General features: G+C 43.6%; 1 protein-coding gene across 2 annotated transcripts in view; it reads left to right on the top strand.

The window, feature by feature from the left end:
* MAP1B (microtubule associated protein 1B) overlaps positions 1-26,545 on the top strand; it is a 101,338-nt gene that overhangs the window by 2,606 nt on the left and 72,187 nt on the right. For both annotated transcript variants that reach the window (XM_029071391.2, XM_039911289.1), the window contains exon 2: positions 5,873-5,974. In XM_029071391.2, coding sequence (XP_028927224.1) covers positions 5,873-5,974 — 102 coding nt within the window. The remainder of the gene's footprint in view (positions 1-5,872; positions 5,975-26,545) is intronic.

Here is a 26,545-nt window from a genome sequence, read left to right on the forward strand (position 1 = left end):
CCTTTCCACCTGCACTGTCACGGACTCGCCGGCAGCGCCGACACGCAGGTGTGGTTCATCGTCGAGACCAGGACTTTAATGGCCTCTTTCCACTGCTGATTTCTTCACCACCGTTTGCTACAGTGCGCTACTTCTGGCCTCTTCTGGTGGAATGCTTAGTCATTGTCAACCAGCCACATGCAGATTGTACTTAATACTTCTTCATCGTTATTTTAAATGGCTGATTCTTCTGCACCGTCGGTCAGCCAGGCTTTACTCTTATTTCTGCATGCCACCCAAGTTTTCATAAAGCAGAAAAGAAAACTTGATTCCCATCAACAACTGACCGACAGAGTTATCTGCCGATCCCAAGAATATGTTGCCTTTTCTCTGAAAGTATCTCTTTCAAGTCCTAGAGTTCCTTTGTGCAATTTGCACAACACCCACTGCTATTAAGAAAAACTCCAAGCATGAGAACTCCCAAAATATATTAGATATTTTAGGAGCCTACCTACTCATAACTTTGGATAAGAAGGTTTCTTCTATCATTTTTTTGCCAGATGACCTGGTTAGGAATCCGGTGCTGTGCAGATAACTTCTCTGGTTTTCAGCTGAGAGGCCTGGGCACAGCCCCCTCTAAGCCCAATGTGGGCAGGGAATGTGTCTGTTTATTCTTATATCGTACTCTCCCAGGCGCTTAGTACAGTGCTGTGCCCACAGTAAGCACCCAATAAATAGGATTGACTGACTGATTCATTCAATCGTATTTATTGAGCACTTACTATGGGCAGAGCACTGTACAAGCGCTTGGAATATACAAATGTCAGCTGGGAAGTAATTCTCTGGGGCAAAAGTGGCCTTTGGGGAATTCTTGGAAAAAAGGGTGCTTTCTGGAAGAGTAGCTCCTCATCCCAATCATCAGTCCTCAACAGAAGCTTCAAGGATCGGGAGATCTAGATGACTTGACTATTTTATGCTTGACTGCGTGGTACTGGCCTTGAAGACTAAGCAGTGATTTACAATTACTGCAGGGAGGCCATTTCCAAAGAGGAAGCTGGCACTTGTGATGATGATGTAAACCAACAGGTTGACCCTAAGTAGCCCTGGATGAATGCCAGTATTGAAGTCTTTTAATCTTGGGCAGAGGGAAAGGATCACTTGAAAGGTTCTCTACCTCATCTTAAAAAGCAAGGAGGCCTCAGGTTATGAGTCTTCCAGTGCCTGAAATCACAGGTCTTGCTTTTCTTCCTGTTGGGACTTTGCCTGCCGAGATCTGTTTCTGAATCATCTGAGCCCTCATGGGTGTTCTTTAAGGATCTGTTTCCCACAGCACATGGATGCCCTGCCACTCCTTTCGGCATAAGCAAACAGAAGCCAGACCCAATTCTAGCAGTCTATTCTGCTATTGACTTTTTTTTTGTTCATAGCAATTTAAGAAACCCCTGCAAAGAGAATTCCAGTGTCATCCAAAAGATATTTTAATTGCAGGCTCTGATTGCAGTTACCCGACAGCAGCTTTAATGATCCAAAAATATAATGAGGAATAATTAGCAGTAGTGTAGTGATGCAAACTAGGATTAAAGGGAACGGTCTTCCTTTAGAAAGCACCAAAGGAGTTCCATGTGGCTAGGTAGAGTCAGTCCACATCTAAGAGTGGTGAGTGGCCCTCATCTTATTTCCCTCATATCTATTTTATAGGGAATTGCTCCCGCCTGCCACAGATTATCCTGATTCACCTTGACCCCACCATAATGGGTGCTACCTTTGGTAATATTCAAAATGCATCATGGCAGTCAGGGCACAAAGACACTTGATGGCCTTCAATGTGGTTCCACACTGAATGGAAGCATAAATGGAGTCAGTTATGATTAGAACTTTGCTTGCTTGCATTATTCTTCGCCATCAAAAGCTCTCTTTTGCCCTGCACAATTAGCAACAGCAGCAGTAATAATAGTAATAGTAATGGTATTTATTGAGTGGGTGTAATTGACCACACTCAGGCCTTGGGAAAGTTCAACAGAAGCAGGGGACACTTCCCTGCCCATAAGGAGCTTATACTCTAAGCCCTCTCTGGGCCTGTTCTCAAAGCTGAAAATGCAAGTCACTTTTACAGCTTTGACCCCTAGGTCGCGTATCTAAAGCACATTAACATTTAGGGCTCTGTGACTAGAGGCCATTTCCAAAGAGGAAGCTGGCACTTAAAAAAACGATGATACAAGGCAACAGGTTGATACTGGATGAATGCCACTATAGTTTTTTAATCTGCTGAAGAGGGAAATGATCACAGAAAACCTCTCTACCACACCTTAAAAAGCAGGGAGACCTCAGGACATCAAAAACACACCCTCCCCTGTTTTATGTGGGTCTCTACCCAGTTGCAGTATTTATTCTTCGGGTCGTCCTTAAGGTCCAGTTTTCAGAGGAAGCAGCAGAAGCCCAGAAGGGAAGGGACACCAGGGAAGATGAGGGGAGCTTGGGCTAGGTGCCAGGGTCTCTACTGCTTTACCAATCAACTCCACCAGACTCTGGTGCCTTCTTCTATTGCTCCTCTTATCTGTACAAGAACCTCTTCAGTGAGAGCAGGCCATGGGAACCATCAGAGAGGGAGAAGAGGATTGGCGAAGGACAGTTCTGGTTCTCCCTTTCTATTTCTGTCCTTGACTTGCTCTGTGCAATCAAGCTTAGCCCAGCGCTTGACTTTTCTTTTATTGACCGATGCACCTGTAAAATAGAGGTGCTGTTAAACACACCAGTGCTAATGATGGCAAATCTTTTTTTTTTTAATAGCATTTGTCAAGCACTTGCTCTATGCCAGGCACTGTACTAAGCTCTGGGGTAGATACAAGTTAATCAGGTTGGCCACAGACCCTGTCCCACATAGGGCTCCCAGTCTTGATCCCTGTTTTATAGATGAGGTAACTGAGGTCCGGAGAAGTTAAGTGACCTGCCCAAGGTCACACAACAGACAAGCGGCGAAGCTGGGATTAGAATCCTGGTCCTTCTGACTCCAGGCCTGTGCTCTATCCCCTAGGCCATGCTGCTTCAAATCGCTTTGAACTACCCCCGGGAAGGGAGCTGGATGATATTAATAACACTTCGCGGTCCTCAATTTATAAGGGGACCCAGGGAATTAAGTCATTTTGTATTTTAACTCTGATGACATTGAAAGTGCGGGGGTCAGATTATCATTAGAACTAATGATAATAATGCTGCTGCTTTTAAGTTCATCTGAAAGAGCAGCCTGTCAGAACTGTTTGAGGATTTTATAGAAACTAAGATGTTTTCAAATCAAAAATGTAGATTTTATTTTTATCAGTGAAATGGCAAGCCCAGAGGTGCCAGGGCAATAATTGCCAGGCCCACAGGTGCCAGGGCTCAGCCCCAACAAGCCCTGGCACCAACTGAGCACTGATAGTTGGTGGTGGCAAGTAGGAGGAAAATTCAGTTATTATGTTGCTGTAGTTGACGCAGGAGGTGGCGTAGTTCCAAATTCCTTCATCTTGAGCTAAAAGAATTAAGTAAATTAATTATAAAATTCTCCCCAAATAGCAATAGTGATTATCATTGTTAAGGAACAATTTGCTTGACAATTTTCTTAAATTTGAACTACTTTTGGAACTGTTGAAGCACCAAAAGCAATTAAGCACCCTCCTTTTCAGTTGCAGCATTCCTGTAGTTAAAAACATGACTAGACAGTGTTTAATTAGAATGAGTCTTTTTGCTATTGAGCTGCAAACTCCTCACAACGAGTTTGGAAAAAAAAAAATAGATCCTAACGGGCATGATAAGAGTTGGGAATGACTGGCCACGTGGTCTATAAGAGGAAGCTTCCGAAAGACTAACCTGATTCTGACATTACTTGAGAACAAAAGGTAAAATATTCCCTTGTATTTTAATTAAAAATGTGAGCTGTATCATTATTAACTTTATGACCCCTAATGATAGGCTTGAAAGAGAGTGGTACTCAGGGCCTGGCCAGTGGAGAATTTGATAGACAATACCAATTAAGCAATTCAGACAGGAACCCAGTGATATTTCACACTAGACAAGTCTGTAGCGCATATATTGAAGTAAAATATTCTAATGCATTCAGACCTCTCAACCTGTCAAGCTCCCAGTGTGAGGCGAAAAGAAGCCATTTATCAACTATGCATTAAAAAGATAGGCAAATCTCAACATGCATTTCTTGTTAAAATTTAAATACTCCATTAGTCAAATGCAAACTGAAGCTATTAATGCTACCAAGGAGACAAATAAAATGGAGTGTAATCATTTAGCCTTATTTGAGGAACGTTAACTCTTTCATACCTGAATTATTGAGCATCACTGTTAAATTTTATCAGCCCGGCGGCTCTCCAGATTTGAGGATATTTAATGGATTCACCTCAGTTTGAAATTTTTTTTTGTTGTGTGACTAGTTTTTCATGTGCAATCCAAGACATTTACTGGTGTCACGGGGGTATGTTTGAAATGAGGCCCTGAACTATATTTTATATAATTAATTGCCAATAAAAGCAGTGCATTATCAGGTGGGTATGCTAGTTCTGAACTGTAACAGCATTCGAGAATATGGTGGGATAATGCTCCCATATTGGTTTTTTGGGCTGCGTGTAATGAAACCTTTTATGTTGAGCGCCCTCTCCCCTCAAGAGGGTCATCTGTTCCAACTGAGCATGCATCTGGTGGAGTACCTCTTCTAACTTGGGGCTCCCTTCAGTGCTGTGGAGAGGAGAGAAGCAGCTGGCAAAGTTCAGTAGTTGGAAGACATCTATCTCTCCTATCTGGTCCTCTGTTCCCAAGACCCAGTCCCCTGTGCCTCAGACTGCTGCTGGTCCTCCAGTCATTTCCCCAAGGAAGGCAGGACAGGTAGTGGCAGCAGGAGAGAGGAAGAGATCGGAGTGGTCACCAAAGCAAGGAACTGGCTTTACTTGTGCCTTTTACCTCTGCAGCTCCCCTAGCTCCTGCTCACTCCTTGACCAACCAGTTGGGTGCTCTAATAAATGAGTTTTTAGGATTTATAAAAGGGATATTGCTGTCCTGGCATATTGAAGTTTCATAAAATAAGCCACAGTGCATAAAGGGATGACAGTTGAACCTGCTCAAGGTAAACTCCAGAGGGGAAAGAAAATACCCATTTCCCCCTTTCATTCATTCATTCATTTCTTCAATCGTATTTATTGAGCACTTACTGTGTGCAGAGCACTGTACTCAGCACTTGGGAGAGTACTATATAACAGTAAACAGACACATTCCCTGCCCACGATGAGCTTACAGTCTAGGTTTAAGTCCTGTTTAGACTTGTGAGCCACATGAAGGACAAGGACTCTGTCTGACCTGATTATCTTATATCTACCCCAGGATTTGGCACAATGTTTGGCACAGAGTAGGCCCTTAAATACTACAATGAGTCTTATTATAATCCAAGTCCTGAAAGTCAGCTAAATCATCAGAGTCATGCTCCATGCACTGACACTGAGGAAGTGAGAGACAGAAATTAAAGAGGGAGCTAAGGCAAGGAGTGGGAGAGATTGACTTTAAAACCGAACTATTTATAAGGAGGGTTGGCGATCCCCCGCTCAAAGTCATTGGTCCACCCCACAGGGGTGGTAGAGTATCCTTTCAGCAGCCCAGACCCGTTGGGCACTTAATTTGGAAATCTGGCATTTACATTTTATAAGGTTTGTCCTGCCCTCATCCCCCCTCTCCATCCCAAGGCCCAAATCAGCAACGACTCCCTGCTCCCTTTGAGATGGTCACCCACCCTTATGGAGAGCCGTGCAAATCTTAAAATCCGGCTGGTGGGCCCATCTCCTCTCCCCAAACCCTAAAAATGATTGAGCAGTGTTTTCCAAACCCCGACTACATGTTTTCTATTCTCTCTATCTTTGGGCAGGAATCCGATCATGGGACACAAATCTGATTGAGTGCAACTTGGACCAAGAACTGAAACTTTTCGTGTCACGTCATTCAGCACGATTTTCTCCTGAAGTTAGAGGTGAGGTTTTTTTTTTCAGTATTGGTCAATGTAGAGTTTGAAAAGGAAACAGTAAGCCATTGGTTTGGAGGGCCTCTGTATTTTTATTTATTTATTTGTTCATGTGGTGGGGGATAGAGGATGTTGTGTATTTTGGGATGGTCAGACTAGGTGTTATTTTAAGGTACTGAACCTGGCCCCAAATAAATGTTGGGAAATGAAAAAGAATCATGCTGCATGGTGAGTAATCGGGGCAGGAAACTTGGTTTATATGTCGTTCTTTGATTATTGCCTGAGTTTTAGATAAAACACAGTGCTTAAGGGTGTCTCGTTGGACCCCTGCCGCCCTCTTCCCTTACCAGATACAGCTACAGGGATGCGTTAACAAAGAGAGGATTGACCCCGGTATTTCTCTGTCCAAGATGGTCATATTCCCACCCCATTTACCATCCTGGTCAGTGTCCCATCCCACAGTTGGAGAATGAAACCTTGTGTTTGGGATCCTGAAGTGAATTTTTCATTCTGCCTACCAATAGTTCAGCCGGCAGTTGATGCAGGCATCCACAGCTCTTGACTGGATTCTGTCCATGGAGCAAGGCAGACCCAACCTTTCCGGCACAGGGCAGGGCCCTCAACCATCTGGGACACTTTGGTCCTGGACCCTGACAGATATTTCTATCTTTCTAGATTTCTGAGTAACATCAATGTCCAAACGTAAGCTCATATCTCTGGAAACAGCTACAGTGGTAGCATCCTCTCTTCTTAACCTCTATCTCCCGTCTTCCCGTCTCTCTTTCTCTCTTGTCTGTCTTGATCTGGCTTTCTCTCTTCCTGCCTCTCCTGCCTCTGACACTCTCTTTTTCTGCTTCTCTCTGCCTCCTGCCTTTTTCTGTCTCTCCCTTTTTCTGCCCTCTTTCTGTGTGTCTCTCTCTCCTTGTTTGTCTCTCTCCCTCCTTCTCCCTGTCTTCCTCCTTCTGCCCCATTTTCCTCCTTCTTTCCCTCCCCGCCCCGGCTCTATCACAGTTTCCACCACTGCACCTGGAAACCCTCCAGGCTGGCATGTTGCTCTCCCAACCAGAGGAGTGGACACCTCAGGGCTGCTCCCTTGGCAACCTCCTCCAACCTCCAGGACGGTTGGAGTTGCACACTTCTTTTCAGCTATGGCCAATCCCACTCCAGGCATTCCTCTGTTAGATCTCTGTCTTCCCCTTTACAAATCTTTTTGGAAATCCCCAGCTCAGACTGGGGTGCTACAGCCCAAGTCTTTAACCCCCAAAGGCTTGCTGGTAAAGGAGGCCAGATTTCCGGTAGCAGAAATAATAGTATTTACTGAGCACCTACTAGAGCAATGCATGGTGCTAAGCTGTTGGGAAAGCACAACAGAAACACAAGACACAACCAGATTCTGAAGGTTGGAATGTATTGAACTGAATACCACCTTTGCAGCCCTCCTATGTAAAGCCCTCTGAAAACTTACTCCACAGTAGTAATGCCTTTAATCTCCCTAAAACCTTGTGAAAGCCAGCTATTAAATGATTTGGGAATCATCACTAGGTCCATGTGCTGCAGGAGGCGATTTACTAAACCCAGGTACTGTATCAAATGTGTTTTTAAACTGTCCTTGAAATTTTACTTTTTTCTGATTTATGTCAAAGAATGAAATAGGATTGTTCCGTGGAAAGCTGATCGGTTATTTCAGCATGTGGGTAAAAACTTAAGCTTTCTGTCCAGTATGGTTACAGCTTCCCTTGTTCAAGAATGGAAAAAAATAATGTCTGCAAGACCACTTTGTCTTTGGGCCAAATGACAAAATTCATCATTTCTCAGGAAGAATTCCTCTGTTTGCATTATGCAGCAATAGTGGCTTTCAGCTTGAGGAACTCTGTGAAAGCCCCTATATTTAAAATGGGAGGAGTGGGCCTGGAATTCTTTGGATTCCCTACAGAATGGGTCACTTTTGGAGCTGGAAATGGGGGTCACTAGTTCAGGCCACCCAACTCCATCGAGCAGAAAGAACCTAGATGAGCAAGCATGCCCCTAGCATTCCTCCTGTCCAAACCCTGAAGCCAATTCTGTCCTGGGTCCAAGGTCCAGCCAATGAGGCCCTATGGTGGGCCTTTCCAAGACATCCGGCTGTCCCCCCGTGAAGCTTCTGGCCTTTGAGTCTGCCCCAGTCAAAGGAAGATTGGAGAGCAGAGAGCTGAGGTGTAAGAAAGACTGTCCAGTGATCTTTCCCCCCCTCCCCTCAAGCCCCCACTGCAGCCAATCAGTCAATGAATCATATTTATTGAGTGCTTACTATTTGCAGGGCACTGTACTATGCACTTAGGAGAGTATGACACAATATAACAGAAACATTCCTTGCCCACAGTGAGCTTACAGTCTAGAAGACTCGGTTCTTCTAGCTCTCCCCAACCCCTCCAACTTGGAGCTCCTCACCTCCTTCCCCATCTCCTTCAGCTCTCTCGATTCATTTGCATTCTTTCCTTTTTCCTTACAACATACTCTTCCCCTTCCCTTTAAAATGTCTTCCTATTCCTTTCAACCTCTGCCTGGCAGAAGTTAACCTTCTGCCACCCAGCCTTTTTGATTCCACCAAACCCTCTGGTATTTCAGTTAGGTGGCCACCAGAGCTACTGGGGAAATGACCAGCCCTTCTGTTTGGGGGAGGCTAAGACCAGCCTGGAATGGTCATTGGACTGACTGAGTATGGCTTTTCTTCGCATCTTATGCTTCCAATTTTCTCACCAGCAGCAACTGTCCACTTGCTCTGCCTTTGCGGTGGGTTAGTTCAGGGTCAAAGTCCCTTGTGAGATCATCTGACTGTGAGATATGGCCTGTGAGTAAATGTCAATGATGGTTTCAAACAGCTCTTTCCATGCTTACGATTTCGGTAGTTTCTCCCAAGTAGTCATTATCCTCTCCTGGGTGGTTAAGAAAGGGTCAAAGATTTGGTGGGGCACTGTTTTTCCCATGATTATCCAAAGTTTGAGGTTTTCCTATGTGGGTATCCATGGTGACTGCTTGTCTTTAGCTTGGGTGGCATACTTCTTCTAAGGTCCTGTACTATCAGGAGCCTAGGGGTTGTGACAGAAAGGGATTTGGAATTGTTTCTCTACAGAAGCTCAAAACACAAGAAATGGGGTAAAAGTCTCTTCAGAATACATCCTGCTTGATCATGGGAAAAAGCCCTCTGAAGTTAAAGGCCCCATTCCTGGCAATGAGAACCTACCCCTCCGTGAAGTGGGTCTGGTCTCCATCACCACACAGGCTGGGCACCATTATAGGACTATAGAGAAGCAAAGTGGATGGAGCACGGGCCTGGGAGTCAGAAAGTCATAGGTTCTAATCCTGGTTCTGCCACTTGTCTGCTGTGTGACCTTGTTCAGCTCACTTAACTTTCTGGGCCTCAGTTATCTCAACTGTAAAATGGGGATTAAGATTGTGAGTCTCACTTGGGACAACCTGACTACCTTGTATCTACCCCAGTGCTTAGAACAGTGCCTGGCACGTAGTAAGAGCTTAACAAATACCATCATTATTATTATTATTATTGGTGTGAAGCTTGGGACTCCATGGTTATCAAACTTGATCAACTTCTCAATTAACAGGCTATGTTCTATAGCTTAGATCTTTTATCCCTTTGGTTGTTGTTGGGAAATAAGCTGCTTAGGTATCCGAATCTAGTGTCAGCGTTCAGACGGGTTGCTGATAAAGTATTTGGTTATAGGATTTCCCACATAACCGTGGCTGTCTTTAGGCTTATATAATTCTGAATTATATGTGTGCTGTCCCGCATATATGCCTCCAGACCCCTGCCATCTGCATACTGCACTCTCTTATGATTATTATATTTGTCGAGCACTTACTATGCGTCAAGCACTGTTCTAAGCGCTGGAGTAGAGACAAGTTAATCTTGACTATCTCAAAAAAGTGATGAGCCTGAGGAGTTGGAAGACCAGGAAATCGAAGACCTATTTTGGCATTAGTTTCCAGGCTCCTTTTTGCCTCCCCAAGCATAGCAGTCAGTCAATTAATCAATCAATTGTCTCAGGGCAGCTAAGATTGTGTAGGAGTTTTCAGAGCCCTAGTCTACTGATGGGATCAGAGACTTTTGGAAGGTCTTCAAATGTAGTTTGCAGTTGCTTTTACTTTGCTGCTAAGTTGCTATGAATCTTGTCATGCTATGGTAGTTCTATCCGCTATGCTGCATTTTGCTCTGAAACCACATTGCAATTCAGGTAGTGCATGTTGAACAATAACTATAAGCATAGTTAAAACTGAGGGAATTCTGCAGGACTTAAAAAGTGCCAATGTAGTTTCCAGGTCAGCTCTTTCACTTCTGTTTTTGAAGATGAAAACTATCAGGGTATCTCACTGCTCTCCCCTGCTGGAAAGACCCTATCAATCAGTCAATGTTATTTATCAAGCATGTACTGGGTGCAGAGCACTGTACTGAGCACTTGGGAGAGCACAATACAACAGATTTGGTAGACACATTCACAGCCACAGGAGGCTTACTGTCTAGAGGGGAAAACAGACATTAATATAAATAAATTTTGTATATGTATGTTAGTGCTGTGGGACTGATTGAGGGTGGGGTGAAAACCAACTGCCCAAAGGGAACAGATCCAAGTGCAGTCCTCTGACCCAAGCTCCCAAAGAACACTGTGAACCACATATCTTTAATTCTTTTTATTTATAATAATGCTGTTGCCTGTTTACTTGTTTTGATATCTATCTTCCCCTTTCTAGACTGTGAGCCCATTGTGGGTAGGGATTGTCTCTATTTGTTGCTGAATTGTATTTCCCAAGTGCTTAGTACAGTGCTCTGCACACAGTAAGCACTCAATAAATGATTGATTGAATGAATAAATGAGTAGCATCTGATTGGATGACAGTGTAACTTTCTTCCCATCTTGTTTCACCGATCTTACTGTAGACCAACCAGTTATTTCCCTGTGGAAGACTCCTGGGGAATGAATTCTTCCAGGTTAGTAAGGTTGTCATTTTCCACAGTGGAGTCTATAAAATGATGAGTCTTCGTGCTTAACCTGGACTAAATTATCTTTGGCAAAAGGAGGCTAGTCTAGACCCTGTAGTTTACTAATACTAATAATGTTGGTATTTGTTAAGCGCTTACTATGTGTCGAGCACTGTTCTAAGCGCTGGGGTAGACATAGGGGAATCAGGTTGTCCCACGTGGGGCTCACAGTCTTAATCCCCATTTTACAGATGAGGGAACTGAGGCACAGAGAAGTGAAGTGACTTGCCCACAGTCACACAGCCAAGTGGCAGAGCTGGGATTCAAACTCATGACCTCTGACTCCAAAGCCTGTGCTCTTTCCACTGAGCCACGCTGATTCTTGGCTTCCCTGAAACTGGCTGCAAAAGTATCCATTGCATGGTTGGTCATTTTTGTGATGAAGCATTTTTCCAATGGGGGCTCAATTGTGCTTCAGGGTTAACGGGTCAGGGTCGGTCGGTCAGTCAGTCAATCGTATTTATTGAGCATTTACTATGTGCAGAGCACTGTACTGAGCACTTGGGAGAGTACAATATAAAAGTAAACAGACACATTCCCTGCCTACAATTAACTTATAGTCTAGAGTCCAGCTGATAGTCTCAGTCCTACCAGTTTAGGCCAGTGACAGTGACTGCTATACATGGCACCTCCCACCTCAAGATTAATGAACAATGTTCATATACAGTGGGGAGGCTTGATCTGAGAGCATGTTGAATCAGATTACCACTTTTCTCCAAATATACTTTCCTCCTGCCCTAACGAAAGTGTAGAGTTGATCACCTCTCCCTTCCTTAGGAGGGTTTGGGAGAGCTGGGCTGGGTTCGTTGACCGACTCAAATGTAACTCTCCTCTGCCCCACAGTCCTCAGCCATTCTCCTCCAAAATCTCTCAAAGACCATCAATCAATTATTTGTATTTATTGAGTGCTTACTGTCGGCAAAGCACTTTACTAGGCTCATTGGAGAATACAATATAATAGAGTTGGTAGGCACACTCCCTGCCCCCAAGGAGTTTACATTCTAGAAGGATTTTACAGTCTAGATTACAGGCTAGACTCATTCACCCTATGATAAATATTCCTGAATTTAGGAAGTTAACTTTAAAGATTTATCTTGTTGATACCATCCGAGGGACCTCATCAATGAATCAATGGTATTTATTGAGCACTTTATCAAGTGTTTGGGTGAGTACCATGCAATAAAATTGGTAGACTGGATCCCTGCCCTCAACAATCTTAGTGGGGAAGAGAGCTGTGGGAAAAAAAACTATTGGTAGAAGATTTGTACCTAAATGCCTTTGTGGGGTTAGGGTGAGTAACAGTGTGCACCATTCTTTAGCAAAGAGATCTTGATTTGCCATCCTACCCTCAAGGCTTTTACAGTCCAGGGGAAGAGACATTAAAATAAATTACAGGTGGAGGATATGTACCTGAGTGCTGTGGGCTGGGATGAGTAACCAGATGCTAGAGGTACACCTCCCATAAACAAAGAGATGTTGATTTGCTATGGTCTTTCTTGTATTAACAGTCTCCACACAGAATAATGAAGATGGTCTGCAAATTCTGCCAGTTTGGGAAAATTTTAACTTGTTGATTTCCTCCCCCGGCCCCCGCCCCCGCCACCACCCGCTGTCAATAAGCAGAACTTGACCTCTAACTGTATCACCACTAGTTTAGTGTCTCATGGACCACCCTGAGGAAAATATAAACTGAATTTTAAAATTGTACATGGCACCTTTTTTTACTGTGGCTAAAAATGTGTGCTTTTGCCTCAGGAGGAAAATCACAACAGACTAGTAGTAATTTTTTTATGAGAGACTGTTGCTTGGGTTTTGCTCGCGGATAGTATAATGTGAATTCAACCCCTTTGAATGAAATCACACAAATCCTCTTCTCTCATTGACATTAATGAGGCACGATTCTATTGCTAATATTTTCCCAATGAAAAACTATGAAGTCCTCCTGGAAAAATTCTAAAGATATATTTTTAGGCATCTTTCTCTGTCTAGACTTGGATGTTTAGTCTGTCATTGTGTAGAATTACAGCTTAATTGTATGGGACTAGAATGCTGCTCCCGCTCTCTGACAGGGAGTAATGAATGTGTTTCCAGGACTTTTCTCAACCTCTCAACAATAAGGCACAAAAATCTATGTTCCAGAGGTATTAAAGAGTCTGACTTAACCCTGAAAAAACCAGGGATTTCAAGGGGGAGGTGAATGCTTTATCCTTAACATGCTTCCTGAAGGCTTTGATGTTACTACACACATGAGGCCCTTCTGTCTCTCTCTGCACTTTGCAAATGGCTTTCACTAGGTGGGGGGAGGGGTTTGGTATAAGGAAGATGACAAAGAGAGAGCTTGATTTTTGTTAAGTGTCCAGGCCTGCATTTAACATCCATTCAGGCCAACGCTCTCTGTTGAGAAGGGAGACTCCCCCATTTTAATGCAAATTATTAACCATTTTCTCACTTTGTCTCCCTTTTAAGCTCTCTGAATCCCATTTATTTCAATAGGGTTAATCAGCTACCTCCCTCTTGCAGTCCCTACCCTGGTTCTTCCATTCAAATGTTAGCAGTCAGGAATATCAGATCTACGATGGCCAGACCACAAGTATTCATTTGTCCCCTTTGAAATAGAAAGAGGGGACTAAATCCCTCAGAGGAGATGTATGGTGCAACCAAAGCCTAATTTTGGTGGGATTTCCATCGAACCAATCCCCCAGAAATGGGGCCTTGAATTCCAGCCTTAACTGGACCATCCCTGGGTTCTTTGTATTCAAACCCTCCTATTATGTTACTGTGGTTTCTGAGCCATTTTTTTTTCTTCCTGCGGTGACTAGAGAGAGATAAAATGGAGGTTTTGCCCCGTTTTTCAGGCCCTTCGATTTTATTTATAATAGTTAATGAAGGCCCATTTCAGGCCAGTAAATACATCACCATAGGAATCCCCATTCACCCCTCTTTGTGGGGAAGAGTGGATGGTTTGTCCTAGAGGCCTTAATGGCTCTCAAATGGGCTCTAATGATGACTGTGGAGCCAGACTAAATGGATATTCACAGTCGGGAGAGGGAAGGGGAAATTGGCTCCCTGGGCCCAGCGGCCATTTTGGTGAACGTCAATACTCCTCCATTAAGGCCAACAAAGTGTGCTCCTTGGCAGCTGGCAACAAGGCTAATCACCGGCAGCGATTCATTTGGAAGGTCAGGGCTGCTGCTCCATTTCTAAAGCTCCAACAAAAAGCACCCAAAGGACCTCATAACTTTCAGGCAGGATAGTGCTCCTACAAAATGGCTCATCTTCCCACTGGGTCCTGTTGCACTCTCTGTGGAGGGCAGCCTCTGGAGTCATTTGGAGCTTGGGGCATGGAAGATTCTCAGGATGTGGAGGGAGATGAGGAGTGGGCAGGCACTTATTGATGTTAAAACAATCCCACTCTGTTGCAGAGTCTGAGAGTGTGACTGCTGTTTTAGTCCCCAACGAGTTTGAGTGAGCTTGTTGTAAATTCTTGCAAAATAGAGGGAAGGGGGAGATGCTAACAGGCACTGAGCTATGCCTGCGGAGCTGCTGACTCCTTCTTAATAACAAAGGCTACCCTGAGACTGTCTCCAGGTGCCAGCAAAAATAAAGAATGCCACAGCTCATTAAAGAGTTGCCAGGACAACCTGAGACATTCACCTAAAATTCATACTCTGGAGCTTACCACTTTTGTCTCCTCTATCAGGGCCCAGAGGCAATTTCTATAGCATTTTGAAGTCAGCTTTACTAAGACAAACGTAAGGCACTGAACAGTACCCATGGTGAAAGGCCCACATTGTATAAGGTTCCATGGAGGCAGTAGGGGAAGCAAATCTTAGCAGCAGCCTGCATTAAAAAAATAATGACAAGATGGCCATCTCTGATTTAAAATTATAACCGCTATTATTAATAATGGTAATAATAATAATAATGTGTCAAGCACTGTTCTAAGCCCTGAGATGGATATTGGATCATCAGATCGGACACAGTCCCGGGCCAAAAGGGGCTCACGTCTTAGTAGGAGGGAGAACGGATATCATATCTGCATTTTACAGATGAGAAAACAGGCCCAGAGAAGTTAAGTGACTTGCCCAAGTCACACAGCAGGTCCTGACTCCCAGGACCGTGCTTTTTCCTAGGCCATTACAAAAGTACTGAGGGGCTGGGGTAGGTATCAAAGTGCTTAAAGGGTACAGACCTACGTGATGTAGAATGGGGAGATGAGGGCTTAGTTGGGGAAGGTCTCTTGGAGGTGTGATAGCATCACAGAGAGGAAGATTTAAGCTCCCAGTGAGATCTTGGAATTCAATTTTTGGTAATGGCCTTGTTAAAGGGTGAAGGCCCAAACTCTTCTTTATTCTTCCCAAAGAAGGGATGTGAACAACACCCCTTCCAAGTCCCAGAGGGAACTGGGGTTTGGTTGGGCTTAGTTCTCCTTAGCAACGGCAGCTCATTACCAGGACTAGGGCTCAGGGGGGAGACCTGAAATTGCACTGGGGCACTGGGAGGTGTCTGCTTGGAAAAAAACAAGATGTTAAACCCAGCTCCCAAGAGGCTGCCCAGCCATCTTTGAGAGGAGAACTTAGCTCCAATTTGTTGGTCAGGCCCACCCTTCCTTAACAAAACAAATTTCCCTCCCCAAGGCCTTTTGTGAAGTCTTGTTGAGCCACAAGGCCATACTTACCTTGTCTTTCCAGACACCCGACAGGTCAATTGGACTGGGGAACCCCTTCTTATCTGCTGATAAAATTGCTAATAAATTGACAGTAGAGCCCATCTCTTCAAAGAACTCAGTCACCCAATAGCCTCTCTTTATTTTTTGTCTCTCTTTATTGCTGTATTGTACTTTTCCAAGTGCTTAGTATAGTGCTCTGCACTCAGTAAGCCCTCAATAAATATGATTGATTGAATGATAGCCATGACCTCATAAAATCTTGCTATTTCTCCAGGAAATAGGTAGGTGCACTCTTCTTTATAGATAGGGAAACTGAGGCAGGGCATGGTGAAACAACTCAACTTTCTGGTTGTACAGATAAGTGGAAATGTGCAAATATTTTTTATCCATCTCTCCCTAATTTAGAGTGAAAGTGCCTTATGGGTTGGGATCATATTTTGTGTGTACCTGTTGTTTTTTTCCAACTGCTGAATACACCCACTGGGTACTCAAGAAATACTCTCACTGCTTCTCCTGACTCTTAGCACTCAGGATGTGCTCTACTGTTGACTTCATCATTGGTTAGCTCCTAAAAACCAAGAGAAATTGGCTTCCAGCCACTGCAATGGATCCTTGTTTTCAGAGCCCTTTGGCTGCAGTTATGTATTAGACAAGTCTGGTCTTCCCCAAATAAGATGGCTCCTCATCTCTGCATTCTTTATATACCTATGCCCCAAACTAATTGCCTCTGCCCCATTCTAGATGTCCTGAAAGAGTTATTGGGAATGTAACAGCCACCTCTGTTCTCCTTCAGCTCTTAAAATGTTCTCGTTATGGGCAGCGAATGTATCTGCTAATTCTGTTGTATTGTGCTCTGCCAAGCACTTAGTACACTGTTCTGCACCTAGTAAGCATTCAATAAATACCATTGATTGATTGTTGGTGAGGCTGCTGGGAAAACTTAGATAAGGAATTTGGGTTTGTTCTTTCTCCCTCTCATCGGTCCCCTTAACTGCAACATGTTTGGAAGAGACTGTAGATGTACGAAGTTTTGGACGCTTACCTCTAAGACTTAGGTAGCTTTATCTTCCCTGAATAATATAGCTACTTTTGCCCCACATTCTTTAAAGTATACCCAGTTCTGCACTAACACCTACTTTCCCTGCATGGTTTAGATGCAACATGCTGCAAGAATGTGTTCTGCCCGCAATAAGAGTCTGTTTTGGCTTTGACGTGATCTATAAGTTGGCAAAGGTAGATTCGGTGTAGAAAGATGTGTTTAACTCATGTGTGTGGCATCAATCAGGATGAGATGCTGCTATACTTGCCTACCCCTGCCCCCAGTCTTACTGAACTGTTCCGTTCGGTGTTCTGTGTTTCTTTGTGGTTCTGCAGCTCTGCAGTAAAATAGCAGTGAGTGACAGGGGTGTAAATTCATTCATTCATCCAGTCATATTTATTAAGGCCCTACTATGTGCAGAGCACTGTACTAAGCACTTGGGAAATTACAGTACAACAGTAAACAGTGACAATCCCTGTCTACAACGAGTTCACAGTTTAGAGCTCACAGGTGTGTAAACCTTCTACTATTGTTGGGCAGAACAATAATACAGGAAATTTTATTGAAAAATGTCTGTCATAGTGGCACCTATCCTCAACTCATTAATTCCCATTGATTTAATGGTTACTATTATGCAGTATTTATTGCTTGTCCACTCTGTGCAGGCACTTGGAAGTCATACCAAGAAGCTAAAGATCCAATCCCTGTCCTCAACTAACTTGTAGTCTAATAGTAAATGGTGATGTCTTAGGATAAGAATTAAACTTAATTCTCCCGTATTTTGGAAGGTTTCCAAATTCTTGCACATAGGGGACAGTTTGTGGGGCAGACTGCAGTAAATTAGAATATGCGTCATTATCTCATAGCATTGGATTTACAGGTTAGCCAAAATTCCCTACCAATAAGACACATATGAAAATATCATTTTGCATGAAGTATGTTCCTGAATGTGTTGTATATTGCATCAAATCCTGGACTTTTGTCTGTGTTTTTGGATTTTTTTTAGGTCAGTAAAAACTTAATATTAGAATTCTGAAAAGTGAATTTGCAATCCATGATGGAATGAATCCTAAAGTAGAAATCAATTAATTCCAAACGAGCCAAAAGGTGGTCAGCCATTTTGAGCAGTTGCCCGGTGCCATTTTAAACTTACTAACTTATTAACATGTGAGCCTGATCTCTCGGGGGTAGCTGAGACAGATTTGGAACAACAACCAGGTAGAATTCTTCCTTATAAACTCCCCTGCTATTAGCTAAATGGGTTCTAAGTTGTTTTGCCAAAAGGAGGTTAGGGGAGTGTAGCTTGATTATTTTCATTTCAGGAGCTAATCTACAAGATAAGTGCTGAGTCAGGTGTTTCTTTCTACACCTGTATTCAGGCTCAAAAAATTAATTTAAATTATTTTAAGAACAGATCAAAACATACCCAAGATGCTGAATGTTTTTGTGGTACTGCAGTTGAATCTAAGCGAGGTTAAAAAGTTACCAGTGTGTTGGATTCACACTTTAAGCCAAGCCCTTTGAGCTTCGCTTGAATTAGGTGTGGACTAGAATCAGTGATGTAAGTACAGGGTAGAGAAAGTGCAGTGCCAAACAGATCCTCTACCTAAGGACTAAATTGACCCCTGTGGCACATGAGACCCTGGTCTTAGCAAGCCTTTGATCGAGGCAAACAGAGGAGAACGTTAACTAAAAATGAAATACGAAGCAATTCCTTGGAGAATAGATGCTCATACCATCCTGATTCAGGTATAGAGTGGCCATTTGTCCTATTTTATACTATACAGCCTGACATACAGCTAGTCGGTTCCATGTTTAGTTCAAATATGGTAGTAGAAGCCCTTATGTCTGGTATTTTTGAGAGCAACGATCAGGTCCTCTAATTCAGTTGTACTCCCTCAAGTTCAGTGCCCATAGTAGACACTGAAGAAATCGATTAGCTAAACATCCCAACTACCTCAGTCTCAGCTCCTGCTGCCAGGTGCCGGGTCTTGGATGCGGCATTCATGTTCAGTCAGACCTGAGAGGAGAATGTGTTCAGGAGAGGTCAGCGGACTCTCTGGAGAAGCATTCTAAATTCAGGTGAACCCAGACGCATTCCTGTGAAATGTGGTATATGACATCACTTCCTCCTACTGCAGGCCCAGTGTAATGTGTGTGACATCACGTGTGCCTCAGTGTCCGGTGACTATCCATCCATCCTTATGGAATGGAGGATGGGGGTACCAACCCCCCAAACTTGCTTTTTCTCATGGCCTTGGGGCTGTGTCTTAGAGAAGAGACAATTTGGTTCAGTGGAGAGAGTGAGCATTTAACAAATAGCACGGTTATTATTAATAGAACAGGACCAGGGCAAACACCAGGCCATTTCTGTTTCCAAGAAATGCATCAGAGCAGGTGTTTATAAATATGGCCTGCCCGTGGTCGTTACCACAGTCCTTTTTAACCATAGTTGATCCTTGGTTTCCCAGAAGCTGTCTGCCTTTTAACTATGTCAGTGGTTTTGGGGCGTCTCTCCAGAAAGTGAATAAGGCGAGAAGGCAAAGGTGAAACTCAGCATGGACAATTTGGCTACTTGTGGTTCCTGACAATAATAATCATGACATTTGTTAAGTGCTTACTATGAGTCAAGCCCTGTGTTAAGCACCGGGGTAGATTCAAGATAATCAGGTTGAACACAGTCCTGTGCCACAAGGGGATCGAAGTCTAAGTAGGATTTAATCCCCATTTTACAGATGAGGAAACTGAGGCATAGAGAAGTGAAGTGACTTGCCCAAGGTCACACAGCTGATGAATGGTAGAGCTAGAATTAGAACCCAGGTCCTCTGACTTCCAGGCCCGTGCTCTTTCCAGTAGACCATGCTGCTTCCCTAAAAGTTTGTTTCAGATGGGGGTTGAAATGACTAGCAAAAAATGAGGTCTGAGGCTCATTTGTGGGAGTGATTTGTTCAGCTTCTATTTTGTTCTCATTAGCATAGAAAATTGGGAGTTAGCTGTATTTAAATCATAAATATTAACTATGGACATCTGGACACATGCTGAATTAACAGCTCATAATTTAACAAGTCAGAACATGTGAAGAAGAGCGCACTCATGTAGAATTGCTCAAATCAAATTTGTACTGACAACACAAAACTTGTCCTTGCATGCCTTTTGGATGTGAACCTGAGTAATAATTACCAAGGAGACGTGTTCAAGGTACTCAGAAAACTGATCAATCCTTATTTCTGGTCCCTCTGAATTGACTGATAAAACTACTGAAGTCCTAGTTGCCAACATTGCATTTTAAGTGATGTGGAGAAAAGGGACAGAGATTTCAGAGGGAGTAGGGCTCCGAGTATGGGAAGGGTCGATAGGCTTCAGAGAGCTAATGGGCCAGAAAGCCACCATTTTGAGACTTTTCAGCCTTGATTGGCAAGGCTAAAGTCTGGCCAGGGAGCTGGGATGAGCGCAGCTGGGCTCCCGTGGAGATGACACCTGTGCTCTATATCAATATGAGTCATAGAGCTGACTAAAGGGGCTATAAGCCTAAATATTGCCTTCTATGGCCTCGTATGTGTAGATTATGTGTAGGTCTGCGTAGAAAGTACAGCAAATGCTTGCTTGTCTGAAAAATACACCCCCACAGGTCTAGGCATATGTGTGCCTACAAAGCTTTCTTTTTTGTAACATCAACTCGCTAAACCAAGTGGTTTCCTGAGAGCTGAGAGGGTGAGCTGAGGGAGTGTGGCTGTGGGGAGAGAGAGGAATGAGGGAATGGGGAGGAAGGGGAGTGATGGAGAAAATAGAAAAATGCTGGCATTTGTAGTCTGGAAAGCATATGCATTTACAGGTGGATATTATGTTTGCACAAGGTTTAAATAAAGAAGTAGAGCTCCACCTCCTCAAAAGAGTAACCACAACTCTATTCTGACAGTCCAAAAGCTCTGATTGCATGTGAGTTCTTAGCTTCAAGTAATTTTAAATCAAAATCCTCCTTTAACTGGAATCTTAACAGCTTCTCCCCCAAATTTCCACATTTTTAATCAGTGGTATGTACTGAGCACTTACTGTGTGCTAAGCATTCTACTAAATACTTGGGAGAATACAGAACAGGAGAGTTGGGGAGATGGGCATTAATGTTGTGGGCAGGGAATGTGTTTATTGTTGCATTGTACTCTCCTAAGTGCTTAGTACAGTGCTCTGCATATAATAAGTATTCAATAAATATGATGGAGTGAATTAAAATAAATTACATAGATGGGAAGTGGACAGAGTATAAGGATAAGTACATAAGTGTTATTTGGCTACTAAATAAAATCAATTAATCGGTTGTATTTATTAAGGGCCTGCTGTGTGCAGAACACTGTCCCAGGTGTTTGGCAGGGAATGATAGTTATTAGACCTGACCCCTGCCTTCAAGAAGTTTACAGTTTTGTGCAATCAGTCAATCAATGGTATTTACTGAGTGATTACTGTGTGCAGAGCACTGTATTAAGTGCTTGGGAGCGTATAACAGAGCTGGTAGATATGTTCCCTGCCCTGTTGTGCAGTCTACAGACTGCTGAGTTTTTTTTTAAGAATTGGTGCATTTTAGAGGGAGCGAGCTGATCCACTAGTCAAGTGGGGAAAAAAAATGAAAAGACCCTTCTTAGGTAGGTTCCTGGAGGGATGGAGTTATTTCAGTCAGTCAGTCAATCATATTATTTGAGTGCTTACTCTGTGCAAAGCACTGTACTCAGTGCTTGGGAGAGTACAATGTAACAAACATTCCCTGCCCACATAAGCTCACAGTCTAGAAGGGGAGACAGACATTAATATAAATAAATAAATTGCAGATGTTTCAGAAAACCAAGCCCAATAGGAAAACCTGCCCAAAGTCATCTTCTAATTTTGGTGTCCCGGGGGCTGCACCGTTTGTATTCCTGAAGAATCCCAGGGGGAAGGGATTTTCTGCACCTAACAAGGGGCAGCCCCCACCCCTTGCTGAACCCTGTAATTACAACAGGAATTACCATTTGTCTCCAGTTTGAGGGGGATAATGTCATTGCCTGTCAAACAGGGGATTATCATGAGACTGGAGAGGGAGCCTGACAACATTTTCATTTTATGTTAAGTAGGAGAATCTGATCGTATTGGTTTAATGGTAACCATGGTCCCGCTTCACCGGGGGAAATTACCCCCAGAAGAGAATCTGGACATTGGATGGCCAAATGAATGTGTTTCACACTCTCTGGAGCCCTTTACCCTCAATTAAAGAAAAGATCCACATGATGGAAACATTCCTGGCTAATGGGTCACTTAAAAAACACAAGCCAAAAGCAAGGGACCTGGTGTTGACAGAGCTCCCTCATAGACTTGGTCAGGTACCTCTTCAGAAGGAAGCAAGGAGAGAAATACATTAGAGGCTGAAAGACTCCCCTAGGTTTCATCAGCCTTCTCCAATTCCCATGCTTGCTCTATAACTGAAAACATCTGCCAGCCTTACTAGCTCGACTCCCTCCAACCCCTTTCTTTACTCGAAGGGACTGCCTGTGAAAGCCACTACCTTGGTTTTTCTCCAGCGTATTTATTTTCTGAAGCCCTTTCCCACTACTTCTCTCATTCCCTTGTGACAGTAAGGATGGGCAGGTGGTATTATCTTCATTATACTGATGAGGCAGCTAAGGCTCAGAGAGGTTATTAACTTGCCCAAGGTCACCCAGCAGTCCAGTGGAAGACTAGAACCTGGGTCTCCTCACTCCCAGGTCTATGCTCTTTTCACCAGGCAGGCAATGCCATCTCCCTATAGGCAAACAGAGCAAGGAATTGACTCAAAAAGCCTGACCTCACACAACTAGAGGTTTTTCTGAATCCCCTTGCACTGATGACTCCTTTTTGACTCAACCATAAGAGAGGACATTCTCTTTCAACTTGAGAGAACAACTTCTTTCTCTACCTCATCTTTTACAGTCTAGCCCAGTGGTCCATGGAGGACCTTAGGGAACACCATTTACTTGGTTAAAGAGGCCCTTTGCTTTCTCCAAATTTTGCTCTTGGGTTAAAAGATGCTGGATGAGCCACATTTTGGTCCATTCAGTTGAGTTTTGCAAATTTCAGTTCTCACCATTTGGACCTTTCGAGTTAGCATTCAATACTTGGTTTGTTTGGAATCCAAATGCTGGGCAAATACAGATTCCAAATCCAATAATTTCTGATTCTCTTTTACTATGCGTATGTTTCCTGCCCTCACGACCCCTCTTCTGGTGAGGGGGATTGGAAGCTATGCCTCTCCTCTCTCTTGGGCTTCTATGAGTGGCCTCTTGGCTCTTAAAAAGCTTGGGTCTTGGTCCTTCATGAATGGAAATTCTCTCCCTAGGTAATCTGGAGTGTAGCTGATATTTTCCAAAGCAGGAAACACCTCACTTGCCTGAGCAAATGGGCAGAGCTTTATATTTAAAGCTATGTGATATGAAACATATGAGAGTCAACCATTAGGTCCCAACTGCAACTGCTTAATCATTTGCCCCTTTCTAGCTTCGTCCATCTGACAGCCTCAGTACCTTCTGCAGTGATGTCCCCGCAACTCACTAGAACTAAAAGATTTGCAAACTGAGGCCCAAAGGGTGTCTAGCGCAGGGTCAGAGAATGAGTCAGGATGATGCCAGGTTAAGGACCCACAGAATACGAGTACATTACTATACCTGCGCAGTCGATAGAATCATCTCACTTGGTGGCTCGTGTGGCCGGTGACAACACTCCAGACCCTGAGATACGCATGACATCACATGAGCCATGCTGGTCTACAACGAAGTGTGGAAATGTCCCACGGCTGCCATTCTGTGGAGGTGGGCTCTCCTTGTCCCAGATGATAGTCATTCCTACAGAGTACTCTGCACTCCCAGTTGCTCTACAGAGCAATTGAGGCCCCCTCCCAGGTCCATCCGAAGTCTGGTGCCGCCTCTGAACCATGGAATGTGGTGAGAGGAGCTGCAGGGAAGGACGATGGATGCTGAAAATCAAAAGGAGACCAAAAAAGTGCATGGGATAAGTAGAGAGTCAGGCCCGTTGAAACCCGAACCCCCTGAGGGTAATACCAGACCTCTGGCCACCCTTTTACAGTCAGACCCTTTTTCCCACCCAGGGTGGGGAATTCCCAGTGACAGTGTGGCTCAGGGGAAGGGAATTCTCCCAAGCCCCAAGTCTATGTGAGTCTTCACATAGAAAAATCCAAAGACATTTTGCGAAGGATTTCGTATACCATTCTAATTTTTCACCAGCAGGTGGCATTAGTAATTATAAGATTCTAATCACCAACGTTGTGGCCTTTTTTGAAATTCTTGTGAAAATGAGTCCAACATTTGATATTTGATTGACGCCTGTCACCTTCGGTGTAAGAAAGGTGTATTCGAAAGTATTAATCATATGAATCTATTCCAGTGGCTTCAGAAGAGATGTGATCGCTAGACCCCATTGGACTTTACCTCTTAGTGGAAAGAGCATGGGCTTGGGAGTCAGAGGTCATGGGTTCGAATCCCAGCTCTGCCACTTGTCAGCTGTGTGACTGTGGGCAAGTCACTTAACTTCTCTCTGCCTCAGTTCCCTCATCTTTAAATGGGGATGAAGACTGTGAGCCTCATGTGGGGCAACGTAATTACCCTGTATACCCCAGTGCTTAGAACAGTGCTCTGCACATAGTAAGCGCTTAATAAATACCAACATTATTATTCAAGAAAGTACCCAGTAGGACAAAGGCACAATCTGGACCCTTTTTTATGCTATCACTTAAGGGTTTACTATGTGTCAGTCACTGTACTAAGTGCTGGAGTAGATACAAGGTACTGAAGTTGGACCCCAGTTGCCCCTGCTGAGGCTCATATTTTAAGTAGGAGGGAGTTGGATTTAATCTGGAGAAGCAGCACGGCTTAGTGGATAGAGTACAGGCCTGGGAGTCAGAAGGACCAGGGTTTTAATCCTGGCTCTGCCATTTGTCTGCTTTGCAACCTTGGGCAAGTCACTTCACTTCACTGTGCCTCAGTTACCCCATCTGTTAAGTGAAGATTTAGACTGTGAGCCCCATGAGGGACAGGGACTATGTCCAACCCAGCGCTTTGTACAGGGCCTGGAACACAGTTGTTAAGTAAAAAAAAAAAATCCCCATTTTACATAAGGAAACTGTGGCACAGAGAAGTGAAATGACTTGCCCAAGGTCAAACAGAAAAGTGGTGGAGCAGGGATTAGAACCCAGCTCTTCTGACTCCCAAGCCCATGCTCTTTTCACTAGGCCACATGGCTTCTTGTCAGTCCTTGTCAGTCTTAATAAAGGTATCCCTGTTCCTTAAGAAATCATAATCAGATCCAGAAAAAAATGATAGTGTTGTTCTAGCAGGTTGTTTTATATTGCCTAAAGTCAAGCTCAATAAAATCACATGCAATCCTTTTTAAAAAAACATATAAAGATTCTAAAAAAAATCCATTTTGCTAGAGGGGAGTAAGGTTGCTTATGCTTATTCACATCTAAAGATCCCCTGACTCCTAATTCACAAAGTCAGATGTACCTGACTCATTCCTCAACTCTCTTGAATTAAGGGTCACCATAACTCAAACGTGGTCATATAAGAATCTACAACATGCTAAGAATGTGCTAGGGAAGGCAAGTATCTTATCCCCATTTTGCAGATGAGATAGCTGAGGCTTAAAGGAAAGAAGCAGTGTGGCTCAGTGGAAAGAGCACGGGCTTTGGAGTCAGAGGTCATGAGTTCGATTCCCGGCTCTGCCACTTGTCAGCTGTGTGACTGTGGGCAAGTCACCTCACTTCTCTGTGCCTCAGTTACCTCATCTGTAAAATGGGGGTGAAGACTATGAGCCCCACGTGGGACAACCTGATTCCCCTCTGTCTACCCCAGTGCTTAGAACAGTGCTCTGCACATAGCGCTTAACAAATACCACCATTATATTATTATTATTAAAAGAGCAGTCAAATGAATATTTTTCAAAATGCATTTGGAGTGGAGAGAATTTTAAAGTCCCATTCCTTAGATTGGTTGGGTATTTTGACTGTGTCCTCCCAATGCAGACAGACCTTTCGGGAAGGAATAAGGAAGTGTACAGTTTCTTAAAAAGGAAACCAGACCACTCCAGGAAACATTTCATCTCGAGTTTTGTTTCAAACAGGTATAGTGAGGGAAGTTTTCCAGCCACATTGATTAATTAGCAGCAAATCATTATGCCTCTGCCTTTGGAAGACAAAAGCACCATGTGTTAAACCAGACAGGGCTTCATCTTCCCGAGCTGGTTAATTTAACCCACTGTCTTCTCTTTTACACCCTCTATCAACACTTTCTTTGTAGACTTGCTTTCTTTGGGTAGACCAGCCATAAGGTGGGAAGGGATACATGTTTGGAGGTAAATAATAGAGATGTGAAAGACACAGCCTTAATGTAGCTTTTAGCCCTCCAATTCCCTCATTTATCCAAATTCACAGGCTTATAATGAGCTGTTTTTGCTGACAACCCACCCCAAATGCTGCAGTTGAAGTCACATCAGGTGACAATATTTAAATTGCTGTGGTTTGTGTTCTGCTGCCTGATCAATTGATCTATAGTATTTTTTGAGTGCTTACTGTGTGCAGAGCACTGTACTAAGCACCTGGAAGAGTATAATACAAAATAGTTGGTAGACATGTTCCCTACCCAGAAGGAGTTTACAGTCTAAAATTAGGAGAGATGGACTTTGTTACAAATACATGTATTACAGATATGTGAATATGTAGGAAGATGTACATAATTCATACTACAGATAAAGGCATGAATAACACAAGGTGAATTTAAAATATGCATAGGTACATAAAGTAATGAGGGGATGATTAAAGGAAGGAGCATG

Source organism: Ornithorhynchus anatinus, chromosome 1 (assembly GCF_004115215.2).
Source record: "Ornithorhynchus anatinus isolate Pmale09 chromosome 1, mOrnAna1.pri.v4, whole genome shotgun sequence".
Classification (NCBI taxonomy): Eukaryota; Metazoa; Chordata; class Mammalia; order Monotremata; family Ornithorhynchidae; genus Ornithorhynchus; species Ornithorhynchus anatinus.